The 20,573-nt window shown below is 37.2% G+C and overlaps 1 protein-coding gene across 3 annotated transcripts in view; it reads right to left on the reverse strand.

Moving 5' to 3' along the window:
• The window catches only part of Faf1 (Fas associated factor 1), a 303,421-nt gene that overhangs the window by 121,201 nt on the left and 161,647 nt on the right, over window positions 1–20,573 (reverse strand). For all 3 annotated transcript variants that reach the window (XM_085686415.2, XM_087904746.1, XM_085686413.2), the window contains exon 9: window positions 2,270–2,365. In XM_085686415.2, the coding sequence (XP_085542541.1) occupies window positions 2,270–2,365 (96 nt within the window). The remainder of the gene's footprint in view (window positions 1–2,269; window positions 2,366–20,573) is intronic.

Genomic DNA, 20,573 nt, shown 5'->3' on the forward strand with positions numbered 1-20,573 from the left:
TTTGCATCTGCGGGTATCAAGAGCATTGGCCTACTTATCCTTTCTTGACTTGTCATTTTCAGGGTTTTGCAAAATAATAATGTTAGTCTAATAAAATAATTCTTTTTTCTTTAATATTCTTTTTTTTCTTTTAAGGTTTTTTGAAACAAGGGTTCTCTGTGTAGCCTTTGCTGTCCTGGAACTCCCTCTGTAGACCAGGTTGGCCTTGAACTCACAGGGATATGCCTGTCTCTGCCTCCCAAGTGCTGGTATTAAAGGTGTGTGCCACTGTTGCCCGGCTTCTTTAATATTCTTAAAGCTTAAAAGACACAGGTATTATTAGTTCATTACATGTTTGGTATAATTTGGTAGTAAAACCACTGAGACTTAAGCTTTATGATCATGAAACTTTCTTTAAAATTCAATCTCCTTATTAATTATTAGTCTGTTCGGATTTCCTTTTCTTTATTATTCAGTCTTGGTAGAATCTGCATTACTAGGAATTGAGCTATTTCTTGTAGACTACACAATCTGTTTGGATATATATGTTCAAAGGACCATGGCCCTAAGCTGATCTGTGAGGATGTGTTCCAAGATCCCCAGGGGATGCCTAAACTCTCAAATTGTATCAAACATATATATTGATGTTTCCCCCTCCTAAATAGCTATACATAAACTTAATATTATTTTCAACTTAACTAAGCATTTATCATGGGCTATTATTGTAGTCATAACTTTTGTGGTCCAAAGCACAGTAGCCAAATTGAATAAATGTCTGTTATTCCTTTCATGGTTTTGTGAAAAGAAGATCCATTCCCATTGTAGATCTTAGAAACCACAGCATTAAGTCTATATAGATGTTGGGTTATATATTATAAACTATATAGACTTTATGGTGTGGTTTCTAAGTTTTTACCTTTTCCCCTAAAGCAGTAGTTCCCAATCTTTCTAATCTGAGGCCCTTTAATACAGTTCCTCATGTTGTGGTGACCCACAACCATAAAATTATTTCAGTGCTACTTCACCACTGTCATGTTGGTGTTATGAATTGTTATGTAAATATCTGACATGCAGATGATCTTAGATGACCTCTGTGAAAGGGTCATCTGACATCCCCTTCTCCTCCCCAGCAAGGGTCTTGACCCAGAGGCTGAGAACCACTGTCATAAAGGAATCACTACAGTGTTTCTTTTGTTCTCTTAGTTCAGTTTGATTTAAAATGTAGTACAAATTCATTGCCTCCTGGAAGCTAGAGAGATGGCTCAGATACTAGCTGGAAGATAGGGGAACTATGTTTGACTCTCAACAGTTACATGGCAGCTTATAACTTCCTGTAATTCCAGTCCCAGTGGATCAGACACCCTCTCCCGGCATAACAGACACTGAATGAACATGGTCCACAGACATGCATACAGACAACACCCATAAACACAGAAGAAAAAGAATAGAAAGAAGTTTAAAGCTTTCAAATTTGATGCCTCTTCAAGGACTTTTGGTCTGGATAATCTGTCCATTAAGCTGTCCCTAACACTGCTACATTGCAGTTTGTTTCTCTTTGATTTTGTGAAAAAGTCTGCTTTATACCTTTAGTATTCCAATATTGGTTATGTGTGTGTGTATGTGTATCTCCTTTTAAAGTCACAATGACTTCACAGTATGAAATAGGAGGTTACTGATCAGCTTGAAACATCAAGTCATAGTAATTATGTTTTCTTTCCCATCCTTTTAACCAAGATCAAAGTTAGGCATAGAAATGTTATCTATAAACATGCTACAGAATTAAGACAATGCCTTTTAATATCTACAGGTCATACAGATACATAGGAACAAATTAAAACAAAAATAATCCATCTTATTTGCTCCTTGATATTGTTCTACAGGGTCCGTGTATATTGCTATCAATGAATTAGGGATTTATTAGCTCTGAGTATCTTGGTGTAAAGTATATACTGTCAACTTCTAAGTTACAGAACCTGGAGGCTCATTCCCAATAAAATAAAAATAAAATAATGCAAAAAAAACCTTTGTTAAATTGACAGCTCTGTGTAAAACTCATCCAAACAACAATCTGTCTGACTTCTGTATGTTGAAATGTGAAACTAGCAGAACAAGTAATAATAATAATCCTGCATGGAGAGTTTCTTCCTCTAAAGTTTGACTGAGACATCATTCACGGTACATTAACTTTACCAATGCATAGCTAAGGGAGAGAAAAAAAAGAATAGGAAGTGGGCAGGTGAGTGGAGGATATGAGCCTTTAGTTCAGTGAAAAGCCAGCAAACAGGCTTACCTCTTCTGATTGCTCACGGGTCTGCACAGGTGAAGTTCTTCTTCCCACAGTAAGTCGATGGCAGGGATAAGAGAGCCCTGATTCCGCAAGACACATCTGTAGGAAGTAGAATGTATCATTTTAAACAAAGTGCAGTTATCTTTCATGGACGAATTTTCTATTTCTATTTTTCCTATAATTTCTGGAGCTATGTTAGAAAGAAAGCTTACTCTATTAGCCTGGGCATTACATTACCAAGAAGGCTTTGAAATTCTGAAACTTTTCCACACCTAAGATATTATGATAAACCAGGCATGGTGGCACACACCTTTGATCCCAGCAGTTGGGAGGAAGAAGTGGACAGATCTCTGTGAGTTCAAGGCCAGTCTGGCCTACAAAGTAAGCTCCAGAATAGATGGAACTGCATAGACTTTGTCTTAAAAGGGGGGGGGGGGCACTGTGGTAGTCAGGACTGGACTAAGTCTCATTAGAAAACAGAACACATAGGAGAAACCAGAAAGTGTACATAAAACCAAATTATAAATTTGGTTTGAATACCAATTCCTACTGTGTTCCTACTGCATTCACTCACAGAATAAAACCCCAGTTTCCTAGTTTCCAGGGTAAGTGATGAAGAGTATATGCCAACGGCAATGATGTCTTTATTTTACTACACAGTTACAATGTTATTTATACATCAATACTAACACACAATTGTAAAGATTATAAGGCCTTATGAAGCTAAAATGCACATGAAGAACTTACATGTTTTACATTTTGTTTACAATCCTTATTACCCTTGTAATCTATCCTGATTAGCAAAAACAATTAAGTAACATATTTTTGCCTACTAAAACTTATAGTATATCTGATAGTAAATAAAATAAATTGAGGTTAAAATTGAAATTGGCCAAACATAAAAAATACGACTGAAGTTTGAGTTTCATCATAAGTATCAATTAACTTTTAAGGAAATAGATACAAAGAAAATACACTTAAAATTTAAATCTGTTTCAGGATTAGTATGAAGAAAGGGTAACTCCAAATATACTTAACAAAGCAATTTTGAATGCCAATAGTTTGTGGTGATTATCAGTAACATTTTTATAGCATTATAGTGCATGCTAAATAAGATTTATTATGGAATGGTATTTTATTCTCATGCTATCTCAGTGAATTCCTGTGTTTACAGACTATTTACATTTCACGTCATTCTAACAATGTAGAAGTAAAACATGGTGGCACACATTGCAACTCAAATTCCGGGGGGTGGGTGGGGGGAGCAATATCTTCTTGAGGATTCTGTGTGCTATGTATGCACATGGTATACTTACTTGCAGGAAAAACACTCATATAAATAAAATAAAAATAAATTATTCTTAAAAACGAAACAATGCTTAAGGTTGGAGGTGGAGCTTAGTGGAAGGGCACAAGCTCAGCATGCTTGATTTTCATCACTCAAATCAACAAAACTGTTAAACAACCAAAAAATGTGTGGGTATCCCAAGCAAAGCAGAAGGCACACATTTTTTTTATTTAATGTAATGACATAAGTCAAACTTTCTCTTATTAACAGAAATAAAATATGGTATTCTTGGCACACTGAAAATATCCTTTGGTAACTTTGAGAGATGTGAATTAATGTGACATAAAGTGAAGAAATACAAATATCTACAAATTAATAAATTCATAGGCAGCAGACAATAGTGGGCGAGGCACAACTAGAATTCATATATGTTTTAAGCCTAATAATTTTAAATCAAATACTGGAATGAAAAATACCAACTTCACATAAATACCTAAGTATGCTCAATCACATGTGATGTGTGTTGGCACACATAAAATGTGCTGATAAAAGTCACATGTTTAGCAAGGTGTGATGACACACTTAATATCAGTACTTGGGAGGCAAAAGCAGGTGTATGTCTGTGTGGCAAAGGCAGGTGTATGTCTGTGTGTTTAAGGGAAGCGTGTGTTTTCCATATCTCAGGTGAAAAGATTTAAATAGATTCCCCAGTAAAAGATCAACCTAAAAGGTTTAAGAATACAGCATGGTTGGTAGAGTATTTGCCTAGTATGAATAAGACCTGGGGTTGGATCTCTAACTCCACACAAACTCAGTGTGCACCTGTCACCCAGACCTGGAAAGTTAAAACCAGAGGGTCATTAGTATATAGTAACCCTTGGTCATACAAAGAACTTGAGGCTAGTCTTGGAATAGAGAGACTTAAACAACAAAAACCAAAATCAACTTAACTCAAAGATTCTGTTATTTCACAATTCACTTCCACATTGTTTAATAAATGCTGCCTAAATAAATGAGAGACTAATTTTTTGATTAGATATAAAATATAATGTCCGTCTTAGGGGAACATGTATGCCAAGTGAGAAGAGAGATGAACAAAACAACAAGCATGGAATCTTCTAGAGGTGGGAAAGTTGGAAGGAGTATAATTTCATGCCTATAGCTCACTGGCTAATTATGCTAAATGAACTCCCATCACACAGCATAACCCACATACTGGGATCTGAGAATGATGAGTCTTTACAGCAGTGTTAAAGGTGAGGGAAAGTGAGGGCAGATAAATAGGAAAAACGGCTTCTCTGTGTTTTCACAGTCCTTTCCATCCACGGTATTTTGTGCCTGTCTTTAGTGCTTATATATATTTATCTCTGTGTGTGTCTCATTTCCTCTTCGACATATGGGCAGGATCTTTTGCACTTCAAGGGCCTTCTGGTACTTAGTTTAACCCTTATTCTGTCCATTTGCCAAATGGACAAAACAATTGTTATTTAGAATCTAGTAATTTAGAAAGACTATAACATACTGACTGTTTTGCTAGACAAAAATATTACACATAGAACTGCTGAAAGATTATTTACTAGTTCTAAGAGAGGTTAGTCATAAGTAGGAGTTCTTCATTTCTGCCTTCTCATTAATAAGCACAGATCAATTTATCACAGGGAGAGAAGTTTCTAAGTAAAACTCAGAATACAGTCTAAAACCCAGAAGACACTAAAATGTCTCAGGGGAAAAAAACACCTTACTGTAAAGACACAGTAGTGTTGGTTTTAAAAGGATATTATGGTATTCAGTTTCTCCAAAGATAATACTGTTATTTATATTCTTTAGTCTAGATGAACTTTCATTCTTAAACATATTACTTAGGAATGATTGTAGTAGGCTCCCCTGGGCCACCAACCAGCCCGCAAATCATGGCATGGAAACGTGTTATTAGTTATGAACGCTCAGCTTTATCTTAACCCTTTTTCTAATCAGTTTCTTTTTTCTTTTTTTTCATAGTTTATTAAGTTATAAAAGTTTCCATTTCCGCCCCTCTTCCCAACACCCTCCCACTCCCCCCACTCCATCCCTAAGAGCAGTCAGGGTTTCCTGCCCTGTGGGAAGTTCAAGTTCCTCCCCTCTCCCTCCAGGTCCAGGAAGGTGAGTATCCAAACAGACTGGATCCCAGAAATCTAGTATATGCAGAGGAAACAAGTCCCAGTGTCATTGTCAATGGCTTTTCAGAAAGACTCCGGGCCAGCCACATTCACAAAACATTCAAGAAATCTGGGACATAATCAGTTTCTTTTTATCTATGCTTTGTCTCGAGGCTTTTTACCTTTCTTTCATTCAGTACATCTTTCCTGTTTCCTCCCTGTCTGTCTATCTGACTGGCAGCTGCCTGGCTTCTGGCTCCAGGCATCTCCCTTTCTTTTCCCTACATTTCTCCTCCCACTTATTCTCTCTGCCTGCCAGCCCTACCTATCCCTATACTGCCTAGCCATTGACCATTTAGCTTTTTATTAGACCAATAAGGTGCCTTTGGCAGACAAGGTTAAACAGCAACACATCTTTAGGTAATTAAACAAATACAGCATAAACAAATGTAACACATATTTTCCAAGTTAAACTAATATTTTACAACACAAAATAATTTGCAAAATGGTAACCCCTGGGAAGAAAAAAAATACTCAATAGAGTCTTCATATCTTATAAGTGGATACCATCAGAATGAGCCTGAAATTATACTTAAAATAATCACGAGACATAGCTATATAATAAACGAGACACAGATCATATTTGCAACTCATATGCAGAAAGGACAAAGCTCTTGTCAGCTTCAATTGTAAGAGCTGTACGAGCAGAAAGTCATTCTGTTCAGTACGTCCAACTTCATCACTAAGACAACTGTTAGAATATTCCTATAGGTGAATAAAACATATCTGAGGTTAAAATAAATGATTCTAATAACATATATATATGCCAATAACATATTAACAGTAATACAATTTTACAAATTGTATAATTTGTAAAATAGTAAAAATATTATCAGAACTATTCCAAACATAAATACAGGTTTGCCCTGAAGTGTCCATCAGAAGATAAGAAGCTGCTTTATCTTGAGTACTTACAAAGACGATCTGTCTGTCCTACTACAGGCTGTCCAAACATTCTACTTCGCTCTATAATACACTGCATGTGAGGCAGATTATCCTACAGTAACCCCAGTCACTGATGTTTCAAGAGCTTAGAGACCACACGTGAAGAATGGCCAAGAAGAAAACCACAGCAATGCCAATTTTATGCCTGCTCACAGATATTGAGCTTCACAATCTCTAGACTGAAAGTATTTGTAAACAAGCTTGTAAAGATACCTTAAAATATTTTGGGAAAACGGTAATACACTTTTAATAGGACAAATGAAACTAATAAATGAAGGAAGCCAATTGTCCTAATAATATATCGCACAACATTTTCTCCCAGAGAAGGTTGAACTAACAGGTGAAAGAAAATACCAAGTCCACAGTAGATGTCCAACAAATAATACATTATTTTGAAAATGAATACTTGTGGCTTGGGAAAATAAATATAATGAGAGCATTATGATACATTGATTCAAAAGGTACTGAACCACAAACTACTGTAAAGAGTCTATGCTAGCAAATATTACTAGTAATAATGGTGTTTACATAGGAAAATGCATATAAAGTTTGAGTAAAATTATTTCATGAAATGTAACAGTGGACCAAGGAAACGTCTATAAGCTGATATTATATATTATCATCATTCTTACTATGTAGATTTTTTAGACTACAAATAAATATGTTCTATCAACATATTTAAGTTATAATAAGTTGTTCCAAACACCCCTTAAAAATAATCTAAAGGTCTCTCTTAACAGTAATCCCTCGGATACAAGGGGACTAATCGAATGAGAGCTCACCAAGGCCAGCTGGACTGGGACTGAACGAGCATGTGATCAAACCGGAGTATCTAAATGTGACTGACATGGGGGGCTGACTGAGAAGCCATTGTCGATGGCACTGGGTCTTGTTTTGTCTGCATGTACTAGCTTTCTGGGATCCTAGTCTGTTTGGATGCTCACCTTCCTAGACCTGGAGGGAGGGGGGAGGAACTTGAACTTCCCACAGGGCAGGAAACCCTGACTGCTCTTAGGACTGGAGAGGAAGGAGGGGAGGGAGTTGGGGGGGAGGAGGAGAGGGAGTGGGGGAAATGGGAGGGTATGGGGAGGAGGGGAGGAAGTGGAAATTTTTATAAACAAATAAATAAATTAATAAAAAAAAGATCACAATTTTAAGCACAAAGGGATGTATTAGGCAAGTTTATACCAGTCCACAAACAACGACTGGAACACAAGGATAGCATCATTTGGTAAGTTTGAATTTTAAAAAGAAATCACCAACTTTATTTTCTGTTTAGTAATTCAAGAAAAACATAAAGATTCAAAGTTTTGGTCAATTGCCAAAGGAACAGAAGATGTATGAGTATGGACTTTTTTAGGTTAACATCTATTAACTTTATATATAAACTGGTGTGATGCTTTACACACAAATGCACTATACACTGATCATTCAGGAACAGACTTTTAACGTCAGTGTGTCTAACTTAAAATTCATTTCTAGAATTCACTACAGTGAATTCCAGCTCCCCTGTTAGTTCTTATGATTGAAGCTCTACTCTGAAATTCTCTTGGCATTTGGTCTTCTAAATTCTCAACAAAAAGGGACATTAGCACCTCTAAGTCATAACCTTGAAACCCATGTCCCCGTCAGTTCATAGACTCTCACAATGCAAATGTATTTGGTCCATCTCTAGGAGTTTGCATAGTCTTAATATTCCCTACACTATTCAACACTCCAAAGTTGAAAGCTTCTTCTGCAACTCAAGGTAAAATTTTGTGAGCTACAATAAAATCAAAATTAAGTTACACATTTCCAATATATAATGTTACAAGTAAACATTCTCATTCTAGAAGGGATAAAAAGCAGACATGGGAGACATAGAAATGAATAGTTAGATCATAGCAGGACTGAAACCTAGCAGGGGAACCACCAAGTCCTACAGCTCCATGTCCATCATCTGGGGCTGATGATAGGATGATGATAGCATCATCCAAACAGTTTTGGTAAGCCCACCCTCCATCCCTGCTGTGTGCAATACATAAGCCTCTCTCTTGAGATGGCTCTGCTTTGGCTACAACTTTTCCTCCACAGATAAACCACAGTCGTGGCATCTCCAACATTCTGGGGTGTTGTGGAATATTAATTCAAGATGTGTTACATTCATTTATGCTGTGGAATATTTGTTTAATGATACAAAGATGTGATGCATTCCTCTATATTTTATGATTTTTTATTATATTTTTAAAACAATCACATTTTACAAACCAATCCCATCTCCCTCTACCTCCACTTCTCCCATCTTCTCCTCACCCCACTCCTCACATCCACTCCTCAGAGAGGGTGAGGCTTCCATGGGGAGTCAACAAAGTCTGTCACATAACTTGAGGCAGGACCAAGGCCCTCTCTTCTGTATGTAGGCTGAGCAAGGTATCCCTCCATAGGAAATGGGCTCCAAAGAGCATTTCAAGCACTAGAGATAAATACTGGGTCCACTGTTGGTGGCCCCACAAACTGTTCAAACTACACAACTGACACAGACATTCAGGGGGCTTAGTTAAGCCTTAAGCAGATTCCACAGCTCCCACTAGCTCGGGACAGCTGTTTCTATGGGTTTCCCCATCAGGGTCTTGCCCTTTGCTCATAATATCGATGAGTAGATTCCAGGAGTTTGGCCCAGTGCTTAGCTGTGGATCTCTTCATCTGCTTCCATCAGTTACTAGATGAAGGTTCTATGATGACAATTAAGGTAGTCATCACTCTGGTTACAGGGGAAGGGTGTTTTTAGGTACTGTCTCCACTATGGCTTAGATTATTAGCTGGGGTCATCCTGTGGATTCCTGGGAATTTCCCTAGTGCCAGGTTTCTCACTAACCCCATAATGGCTCCCTCTTTCAAGGTATCTCTTTCTTTGTTCTCTCTTTCTGACCTTCATCCAACTTGACCTTCCAATTCCTCATGTTCTCCTCTTCTCTCCCCTTCTCCCCTCCCTACTCTACTACTACCTGTCCCCACAGGCTGCCACATTACTAAAGAAATCTTGTCTACCTCCCCTTCCAAGGGTGTCCTTGTATGTCTCTCTTAGGGTTCTCCTCGTTTTCTATCTTCTCTGGGATTGTAAACTGTATGTTGGTTATCCTTTGCTTTATATCTGATATCCACTTATGAGTGAGTACATACTGTGTTTGTCTTTCTCTGTCTGGGTTACCTCACTCAGGTTGTTTTTTTTTTTCCTAGTTCCATCCATTTGACTGTAAATTTCAATATGTCCTGTTTGTTTGTTTTTACCACAGAAGAGCATTCCATTGTGCAAATGTACCACATTTTCTTTATTCATTCCTCAGTTGAGGGGTATCCAGGTTATTTCTAGTTTCTGGCTATTATGAAGAATGCTGCTATGCATTCTTTTATGTTGTATTTGTTTGACTCTGTAAAGCTGTGTTATTTGGCCTGTATGAAACAGCTGATTGTTCTAATAAAGAGATGAACATTCAATAGTTAGGCAGGAGAGAGAGGACAGGTGAGGATGGAAGGCAGACAGAAAAATAGGAATAGAAATCCTGGAAAAAGAAAAGCAAGGAGCTGGAAAAGGAGAAGGACACCAGAGATTAGTCACGCAGCCAGCCACAGAGCAAGAAGAAAAAAAGATATACAGAATTAAGAAAGGTAAAAAGCCTATAAGCAAAACATAGTTAAAGAGAAAAGGGATAATTCAAGCTAGAAAAGTAGGCTAGAAACAAGACACGCTAGGGCCATATATTCTTAAGTAAGAATATATGCATTTATTGCATGTATTTATTGCGGAGTTGGGTGGTGGGCCCACAAAGAGTAACAAACAAACAAAAAAAACCCCAAACAACAACTACAAAAAACCTGCTTCAAAACCCCTGCTTCACTGGGGTTACTTTCAGTTTCACACAGAGGACTGATGGGACTCCCTTGCAGGGACTTTGGTCCTGACCCACATTATCTGGCCTCAGCAGGATACATTCTGTTGCAAGCTTGCTATAGAGCCTGGGAACCCTAGGAGACAGTTGCATCAACTGTGTACAGACCCTGGGAAAACAATTCCCTTGGAGGTTGTTTTAAGCAGGGAACCCTTGAGTGGCATTCTAAGTTCAGGTTTTCTTCTTGCAATGAATCTGTAATTCCCTAAAATGGATTGCCCCAGGGAAGAGCACAAAGTTCCTCTTTACTATGATAATCTCTTCAATAATCACAGCTACTTACTCAGCATTCACTTTGCCAGCAACTTTAAAAGTCCTTCTTCCCTTGCTAAGAGACAGTTTCCCTATCTTTCTGCTCCACTTTTTGCTTTGTCTTAACATAGACCCAAATAAAAACTCTAAGCAGTAACCAACAAGAACACAGCCTGAATGCTATCCCATCTTCAAACTTCTCTGTAAACAAGTTAGTGTTTTTGTTTCTATATTAGCCTTGTTCTCAGGACATGGTAGTGTTCTTTCTAGTGTGTTAATATTTTCTATCAGTATGTTTATTAAGGAAACACTATATGTTTTCAGAATTATGTGAGAGGAACATAAATAAGATTCCAAAATTCAACCCAAAAGTGCTTTTGTGACCTTTCAGTACTTTCAAATAACTGTGATTTTATTTGTAAAATGGCATTTTCACATAGTATATAGTTCAACAATTAGCAACTTTTGTTCTCTTTTAAAGATACTGATCAAAGACTCTGAAGAACTTTAGCTGTATCAATGGGCATTTAGCACTGAGATTAACTTTTTATTTTATTTTTCTTGAGACAGGGTTTCTCTGTGCAGTCCTAGTTGTCCTGGAACTCACTCTGTAGACCATGCTCGACTTGAACTCAAAGATCCGTCATCTGTCTGCCTCTGCCTCCCAAGTGCTAGTATTAAAGGTGTCAGCTACCACCACCTGGCCCAGATTAATTTTTTAGAGTTAAGTATTTTATTAAGATAGTATATATCAAGAATTTTATAAACAGTAAATATATTTTCTAAAAATGTAGCATGACGGTCAACTTGTACTGACTGTCAACTTTATAGGACCTGGAGGAATCTAGGAGATAAACTTCTAGGTATGTTTATAAGGCTGTTTCTGAGTTGGTAGCTCAGGTGGGAGGAGCCACTGCGAATGTGCATAGCACATTCTATCTAGTAGTCTAGTAGGTGTGGTTCCAGGAGGAAGGAGAAAAAAATGCACTAAAGGTGACCAGCACTCATATCTTTGCTTCCTGAAGAGTGTGGCCACCTTTCTCACTTCTGTTGTCATGATGAGTATTCTGTGCACTAGGAGTCAACATAAACCCTCCATAAGGTGCTCTGTCAATTATTTGCTCACAGCCACAAAAGGAACCATTATAAAACCTGCAATAAAGACTACAGTTGTTGCTCTTCTGAACCTATTTGGTTATCAGTAGGCATTTAGAACTTCAAGCTAGAGAAGCTCTAAAATGTGTTAGCAGACCTTAAGGTCCCATTTTGTTGGGAATTTAGAAGACCAAATGCCAAGAGAAATTCAGAGGGGAGCTTCAATCATAAGAACAGGGGAGCTGGACTTTACCAGGGACTGGACCAGAGGCTTTGTCTTACATTGTGGCAAAGAATCAGCCTGGGTAGTTATTAAGGAATTAAATTATTACCTTTTGGTTTTTAAGAATGGGTTTCATTATGCAGCCCAGACTGGTTCCAAATTGAGGTTCTCGTAACTCAGTCTCTCAATTGTTGGAATTATAGATGGTGTGTGTTACTTTACACAGCATAATTAACATTTTAAAGATATGACTACTAAGCTTATATAAATGAAGAATCTTGCTCAGAGCTGCAGGTAAACTACACAGGGGAAGATAAATTTAGCACAGGACAGTTTATGTCATAGACAACTGTTGTGCTTTACTATATATAGCTTGTCTTGTGGTATAATAGACAATAACAATTTTCTTTGGCTTCATTAAAATAACCACACTTATTAACCTTCATTTATAGGTACTTCATAGCAACTGCTTCTTCATTTAACATACAAAACTCTGCAAATTTAGGATTATGGTTGCATAGATCACAAGCCAAGTTTCAAGAGACAGAGCAATTTATCCAAGTGGAAGTGGACTGGCCTCAAATGACTAGGAAACTTTCTACTACATCTCTGTTCTAAAATAAGCCATTTAAATACATGAAGCCCTGAAGATGACTAACTAGTCACTCTAAAATTTCGAGTACAGTCTGATGGTGCTGGCACATACCTCTAATCCCAGCACTCAGAAGGCAGAGGCAGGCAGATCTCTGTGTTTGGGGCCAGACTGGTATACATAGCCAGTTCCAAAATTGTCAGGGCTACACAGAGAAACCTTGTCTTCTCAAGGGCTGTGTGTGTGTATGAGAGAGAGAGAGAGAGAGAGAGAGAGAGAGAGAGAGAGAGAGAGAGAGAGAGACTGCTGAATGCACAGTTCAGCTAGAAAAATCAATGAAGCAGTTATAAAGTCAAACTTAGTCATGAATCTGAAATTTCATTTTCTGCCAACCAGAGTATAAATCAAAAAGCTTATTTATTTTTTATTCAAAAAACCAAGCCCCCCCCCATTTAAATCACTTGTGTGGTAGAGCTTTAATTTGCAGCAGGTTGAAGCAAGCTTATTAAGAAAACTAGCTACCAAGTGCACATCCACGTGTCTGGGCTAGCCCACTGCCACATTCTTGTAGCAGGGTTAAATAGCAGTTTAGTCACCTCACAAGAAAGCGTACTGTTAAAAAGGAAATTACTAATAATATTCTGGAACCACTGGAATATTAAAAAGAGATGTGTATGTCAAGATCAATTATCTATGAAACCCTTGTGAAAATAGCTTTAAAAACTATTTGTCACCAGGCTATGCTGTGTTATAGTCCTCAATTGATACAGCAAATTGGTAAGACTTAATGAAATAAAGAGCAACAGTAACAAGTCTTGAGGTGTTTGTTATGAACATAATCTCATATGCTGATACCAAATGAAGAATCAGAGTTGGAAGAAAACGAATGGCTGCTAAAGGGCTTCCCTTTAGATCCATCATTTATTATTACCATTGAGAGATCCTTAGACTTCATCATGTGCTCATCATCAATAACCTTTGCTGACACTCTTCAGAGAGAAGCTATCAGTATGCCCACTCCCAGATGCCTACTGGTTGTTCTACACATCACAAAAAAGATTCCAAAATGAGAGGACATTCACTGCCAAAAAAGGTTCAGTTAAGCCTCTCACTTACAAGGAAGTATCATAAAGCTCTCTACCTGAGGCTTATCATGTAAAAAAACATGTTTTCTTGGAGCCTAATGTAAACTTTTCTAAATAGTTGCAAAATACAAATAAATAAACGTTTTCTAAAATGCCATTTTGTTGAAAAAAAAAGCCTCCTCTTACTTCCTCTGGTGTTCCTTTTTCACATTACAATTGTCTACTTTTAGGATTCTTCATACTGGTTCAATGTAAATTTTAGTTTTTGGTTATCAAAACAGATTAACCAATAAAAGAAGGCTTTTAAATTTTGCCATTTAAAATCTGTTTAAGCTCCTCAAACCAGATTACACCATGGGGACATGAAGAATAGAATTAACACTCTTATTAGTAAATATAAAACCACAATATTTTGGACTTGGCAATTTTAATGATTCAGTTGAGTGCTTTAGACGTTCTGAATCATTTCAAAATATCAGACTACTTGCCATGAGCATTAAATTACACAATAAAAACTGCAGCACTAATAGCAGATCAGTCTGACTCTACCCGGGGGCAGCATCTCTCTACATCTGCTTAGAGAGAACAGTCAGTGTTACCTGCAGAAAGTATTAACTTCAGGAAAGTGGGGAAGTTGTTATTGAAGAGGAACTGTAAATTCCACTTGAGCTGAAGGGAGGATTCTAACTCTACTCTTTCCCAGAAAGGCCAAGAGCCCAGCTGTGAAGGAAAATGCCTTTGTTTCCAAATGCCTGTCACAATCACTTTTGTCATTTCATTGCTTCTGAGCACCCTCTGGTGGAGGGCAGAAGAGAGAATAACTCTTACAAATGTATGGCTTCTAATCTAAACGTTGGTAAGGGAGGGAGGGATCTGGAATGTGTGCAGATTTTTCTTGACTCTCCATATTACTCAATCATTTAGAGCGAGTTGATGAATATGCATTAACCATATAGTTATTTACAGTCTATAATTTAGTCATTCAATCAACACTTACATTCTTATTACACATCAAAATAGTATATAGATAACCTGGCTTTGATATTAATGCTATTTCCTGGGTAAGCTGTTTGATCTCATGAGATCTCAGTTTGCTCATCTGAGACAGGAGAATGATCTCTGTTGACAGCAATAAAAAGATGACGCCTGAAAAAGTGCCTACTTAGTACAGATAACTTTATAACACATACACACACGCACATTTTGTCTTTGGCTCAACTCCTTGAGAGACAGTAGGGTCACCTCATTTGTTTTCAGTTTCAAGGCCTGTTTCTTTCTTTAATAGTCTAACCTTAAGAGACAATGTGTTTTACACAAGCTTATGTAACTACACTTAGGCTAATTAGCATGTGTACTGAAAGATACATAAAGCACCCTAATAAACTACCTAATCTTTCTATGCCTAAGATATTCAAAATATGCTAATCAATGTTCATTAAATATATTTCCTAAGTGAACAAAAGAAGTCTAAATTATTTAAAGGTTTATTTCCTCTTTTATAACATTATTATAAATGCTACCCAATGGACCGTGTCTATTTAAATATTTTGTGGCTCTGAGTACTTCTAAGAGCCTATCTCTAATATTATTTAGTACCTGCTTATTAGCAACATGTTAAGAAGTTTATGTTACACCGCATTACCCAAAAGTTGATCCAGAAGCTTGCAAAATGGCCCAGCAGGTAAAGGCACTTGCACCAAAGAGCATAGTCTGAGTTCAATCTTTGGAAATCACTTGATGAGAGAGCTGCTTTACAATAGTTCTTCACTGACACTGACTGTGGTTCTCTAGCCTCCACATGCACACACACAAACACACATACACAGTGTGGGGTGGACGGGTGGTGAGGAAGAAAAGAAAGAGTTTGAAATGCAAAAGGAGAGCCTACTTGGGCTAGGAATATGGCGTAGTGGTAGAATCCCTGTCTAGCATGGGCGAGGCCCTACATGTTGAATTCTAAGCACCACAAAGCAGAATTTGCTATAGTCATCCCATTTAATTACTATGAGATAAAAAGCAATAACTTTAGGAGATCAAGTAAGTCTACCGAGAACATCTAGTTGAAATACATTTAACAACCTATAAGGCAGGCATGTGCATGTGCGTGAGAGCATATACACACACCTGCCCCTTTGCCACAATTAAAGCTGCCTGTAATAGGATTCTGTGTTTAAAACGCTGGTGGATTAACACGAAAAGAACATTCTGCAATATATCACTGTATCTGGGTTACATTCACAGATCTAGAAAAACTCGTTTTTTTGTTCGTTTGTTTTCTTAAAAAGAAAGTGGGAAAAAAACAGAACTAGATGACTTGAAGCTTTTTCACTTGTCCTAAAACAACCTCCCCACAACACCCTGGTTTGGTGTGCAGGACAATAACCTGGATCATTGTTAGTCATCACTAGCCACTACTCCTTTGAATCTCTATTTGGGTTTGTTTACATGCTGATCCAAGAGTCCTTTGTGCCTTCCTACCCCTATGCTTTTGCCCACTCTATTTTTTTTGCCTGCGTGTCCCTCATTTTAGGTAACAAAGTGTTACCTATTACCCAGTTTACTGTCTACTTATTATATAACAGCTAACAAAATGTTACTTATTGTCTAGTTTATTGATATGTGCAAGGCATTTGAAAAGACAGGAGTGAATGTACTTCACAACTCACACAAATACTATTAAACAACTACAACTACGCCTGCCTTCTAAAGTGCACTGTATCATTTGGTGCAACCTCAGCCTGTGGCATTTGGACAGATCTCTCAAGAATAGGTGCCTTTTATTCAATTAGTTCCTAGGAGAAGACAAGTAGCATAGGTGGGAGCTGAAAAGATGGAGGCATGGGCAATGTCAGAGGCCAAGGTTTTATGTGAGTGGGCCAAGGAGCTAGAACAGAGGGGAGAATCAAGTCTCTAGATCTTCTGAGGCAACAGACTTATATGAGAATGCTGACACTGGAGAAGAGGTACCCTTAGGAGAGACAGCTGCACTGCTTTGGTGATAGAGATGGAGCGCAGGACCGGCTGTTTGAGAAGGGGAAAGAGTGTGTCAAACCAAATAATGAGGAGTTCAACCATAAATTCTCCTCCATGTCTTCCAAATCATGTTTAACTGTGACAAGGAAGTCATGGGAAACATGTGTCAACGTAAGGCAACATTTTTGGAAAGCAGAAGTCATATGCTCCCTTGGGAGGAGTTAGAGCAGAGTAATTATGAACGTGCACTTCAAAGCTATACACCAGAATCTGAAGTCTTGTGTGTGCTAACAACTATGTGACTCTGAATAAGCCTACTTTCTTAATCTATCTGTAAGTCATAATACTGCTGTGAGGTTTAAAATGGTTCAACAAACTTGTCTGCCAGGACATCTATATGCCTATCTATCTTTTAACCTACCTATACTAAATATTAAGCTTATTTTAAGTAGATGAAAATATTATCATTCACCTGTTTAACTAAATAGGTGACCACACTGTGCTAAGAACTTAGCTAAGTGAAGGAGATAAAGCCAAAGCTGAATAGTTTCTACTTAATGGTTTACTAGAGTAAGAATTTTAACAAAGTTTATGTAGTGCTAGCTCTTTTGTATTTCACTACACCAATTTCCATTTTCACTGCTTAGGAATAATGGACACGGCCTGATAGGACACATTACCATTCCACAGGAAAAGGCAACTCAGAACCTCCCAAGACCACAAAGCTAGTAAACACCAGAGAGGACTCATAATATAAGCTGATTCCTAGCCTTTTCTGAAAGATGCCATTTTCACATGCAATGTGAACCATCCCTAGCTACCTGTGGAAAATGATAAAGCCAAACTATGAAGAAAAATAAATTAGCTCTCTAGGTCTCATTTAATTACTGGAAGTACAGAATTATATTTTAAGACATTAAAAAGAAGGAAGGAAGGAAGGAAGGAAGGAAGGAAGGAAGGAAGGAAGGAAGGAAAGAAAGAAGGAAAGAAGCTCTCTAAATAAGTACTAATCCTGCTGAACTTCCAAGATCAGAAGAGACGGACGACATTCAGAGTGGTATGGCTGAGGAAGGAACAATTTCTGTAGAAAATATTATTTTTAAAAAATAGTTTCTATAGGCAGAAAATTCGTAAACGAAAATCTCACATTGACTTCTACATACTTCTCAGACAAAGAAAACATTATTTATCATTTGAATTATTTTGTTGAAGAAATTATACTTTAAAAATGCCACTGTTAAAAAAAACATTGAATTGTGCTTGGAGAACAAACTGAAAGATTTATTCAGTTTATCTAGTTCGTAATCAATTTAAATGCAACAGCACTTGCATGATGACCTCAGGTTTTTTAATTTATCACATACACTTCCTGTTTCATAAGGACCACTCCAGCACATAAAACATTCTCTAACTGAAAAGCAAACTTGAAAGTATTTTTCTGATTGTGGAAGTATCCTTTCCCAGAGATTTCATATCATTATGGGTGACTAAATAGAAAGTATGAAAAAAACCCAGTTCTGTCACTATAACTTACTGCAAACAATAAAAAAATGTACTAAAATTTAAAATAATAATTTGTACTTTATATTAATATTGCAATTCTTAATTATGTTCTATGAATAAGTATTTCTTGAAAGGTATTCAGCAATCTCTGTTAAATGGGCGCGAGAACTCCATCTCGGATGCAGTGTGCTCAGGTTCTAAATGCAGCAGTGCTTATTTTATCTCTGCACAAAGTGTCGCTGAGATAATTACTGCTGACAGCTTTATTCAAGGTTCATTTCACTTTTTCTGCTATTTTTCTCTAGTTAGAAGTTCAGCAGAACCCATGGGAAGCCACACCCCTCACACCTGTTAGGCTTCTTCATGTTACTGAGGGCCAGTGTGGACATGTCACTTCAAATTAGCATTGTACCAGGGCGCTAACTGTGACAATTACTTATCACAGGTTGAATGTAAAAAAAAAAAAAAAGTTTCTAATTCAACCACAAAAACAGTGTCCCAAAATGTAATTTAAACCTACAAAAGCAGGTTGCATGAAAACATCCAGAGAGTCACAGAATAGGTTCCCAGGGTTAGCTTTATGAAGGATTTGAATTATGCAAGAATGCTACACATCTGAAAACATTTCCTTCTAAAGAAAACCAAAGCAAAAAGGTAAACAAAAGGGGCTGGCTTGGTGGGTAAAATACCTGCTGTGCAATCATGAAAACCCCAGATCCCTAGCACCCACATAAAATATAGACTTGTTGGCTCACACATAGAAGTGAAGTGTTGGGAGGGAAGACAAGCGGATCCCAGGGGCTCACTAGCCAGGCTAGCTGAAATAGTGAGCTCCACATTCAGTGGGAGACCTTGTCTCAAAACAAATTGGCAAAGTAATTGAGAACAACATTCAGATTTCAACCTCTGGTTTCTATGCACACACCCATAGGCAAATGTGCCCGCACATACACACGCATACGCGCGCGCACACACGCACACATGTGCACACACACATACAGCAGTCAGCAATAACATTTTACTATGCGGCAATGGTAATGAGTGGATCTTTTAAATTTTCATCATCTTTACTTGAATAGTGGTTAATTTTGTTAATTCTTTGGTTGCAAGACACTTAGAATCAATAATGGAATATCTAGTCAAAGCAAAGTGGCTATATCTAAGCTTATCATGGGAAAGGCATAGTTTTATACTATCTAGAGAGGCAACAAGCATTCTTTTATGCCTTTAAACCATTTGCAAAATAGAAAGTTATTATTGGAGAGTAGACATTAACCTAAATGAAAATATTCATATTTTCAAGCTAGTTATTATAAGCCTCTGTTTCAAATGCAAAATATTCACAGAATTACCCGAGGTCTGAAAAGACCTGCGATGGAGGAGACGGTTAATGTGGACTGCTGAGAGGCTAATTGTGGATCTTCAGTTAATTACTTTCTGCTGATAGGGATTTAAAAAACAAATAAAATAGTCTTTTATTCCATTTTTTCTTCAATTTGAGCTAAAAAAAAAAACAGAATAATAAAGGCGATGATCAAAATACTTCATTATTTGCTATTTAGATGATGATCCAAAATTCTAAAATATATGTTTACATCATAACTAATGCTAATATGCAATAGCAAAATAACTGTGAGTAGATTTATATTTGCCACAATGTGTACAATATTATTTGCAAATGCTCAAGTCCATTGTTTATTACATGCTCAAAGGTAAAAGAAATTCAATATTAATCACGCACCAACCCCCCACCCCCACCCCACGAAGGCTGGAGGATGCCAGACAGAGTTAATGGAATCTGGCTTTGTAACAGATTCTAAAAACTAAATATGCATGAAAAGCCAAAGAGAAAAATAATAACACTGAACGGGAAATTCGGTAAAAGAAATAGTCTGCAAAAAAATATTCATGTCTACTGGCAGTGAATTACTTTATGGCAATCATGATATGGCAAGATTGATGCAAAATTTTAGCATCGTTAACAGTTTGACAAGTTTATAATACCATTATATATATGAAAATTCACCAGAAGTGTTTGATTTTTTTAAAAGAAAAATTTCATTTTCTAGCATTTATAGTCACTTATGAATAAAAACTTAGTAAAATCAACATAGGAAATCTTAATTATGCGTTGAGGATCTTAGAAAAAATGGGCCCTTTGCCTTATTCTACAGTCAATATATTCACAGGGAATTGAACCAAAAGGTTCTTCAATTTTTTTGATGAAGAG

This window comes from Myodes glareolus, chromosome 3, assembly GCF_982192425.1.
Source record: "Myodes glareolus chromosome 3, mMyoGla1.1, whole genome shotgun sequence".
Taxonomy (NCBI): Eukaryota; Metazoa; Chordata; class Mammalia; order Rodentia; family Cricetidae; genus Myodes; species Myodes glareolus.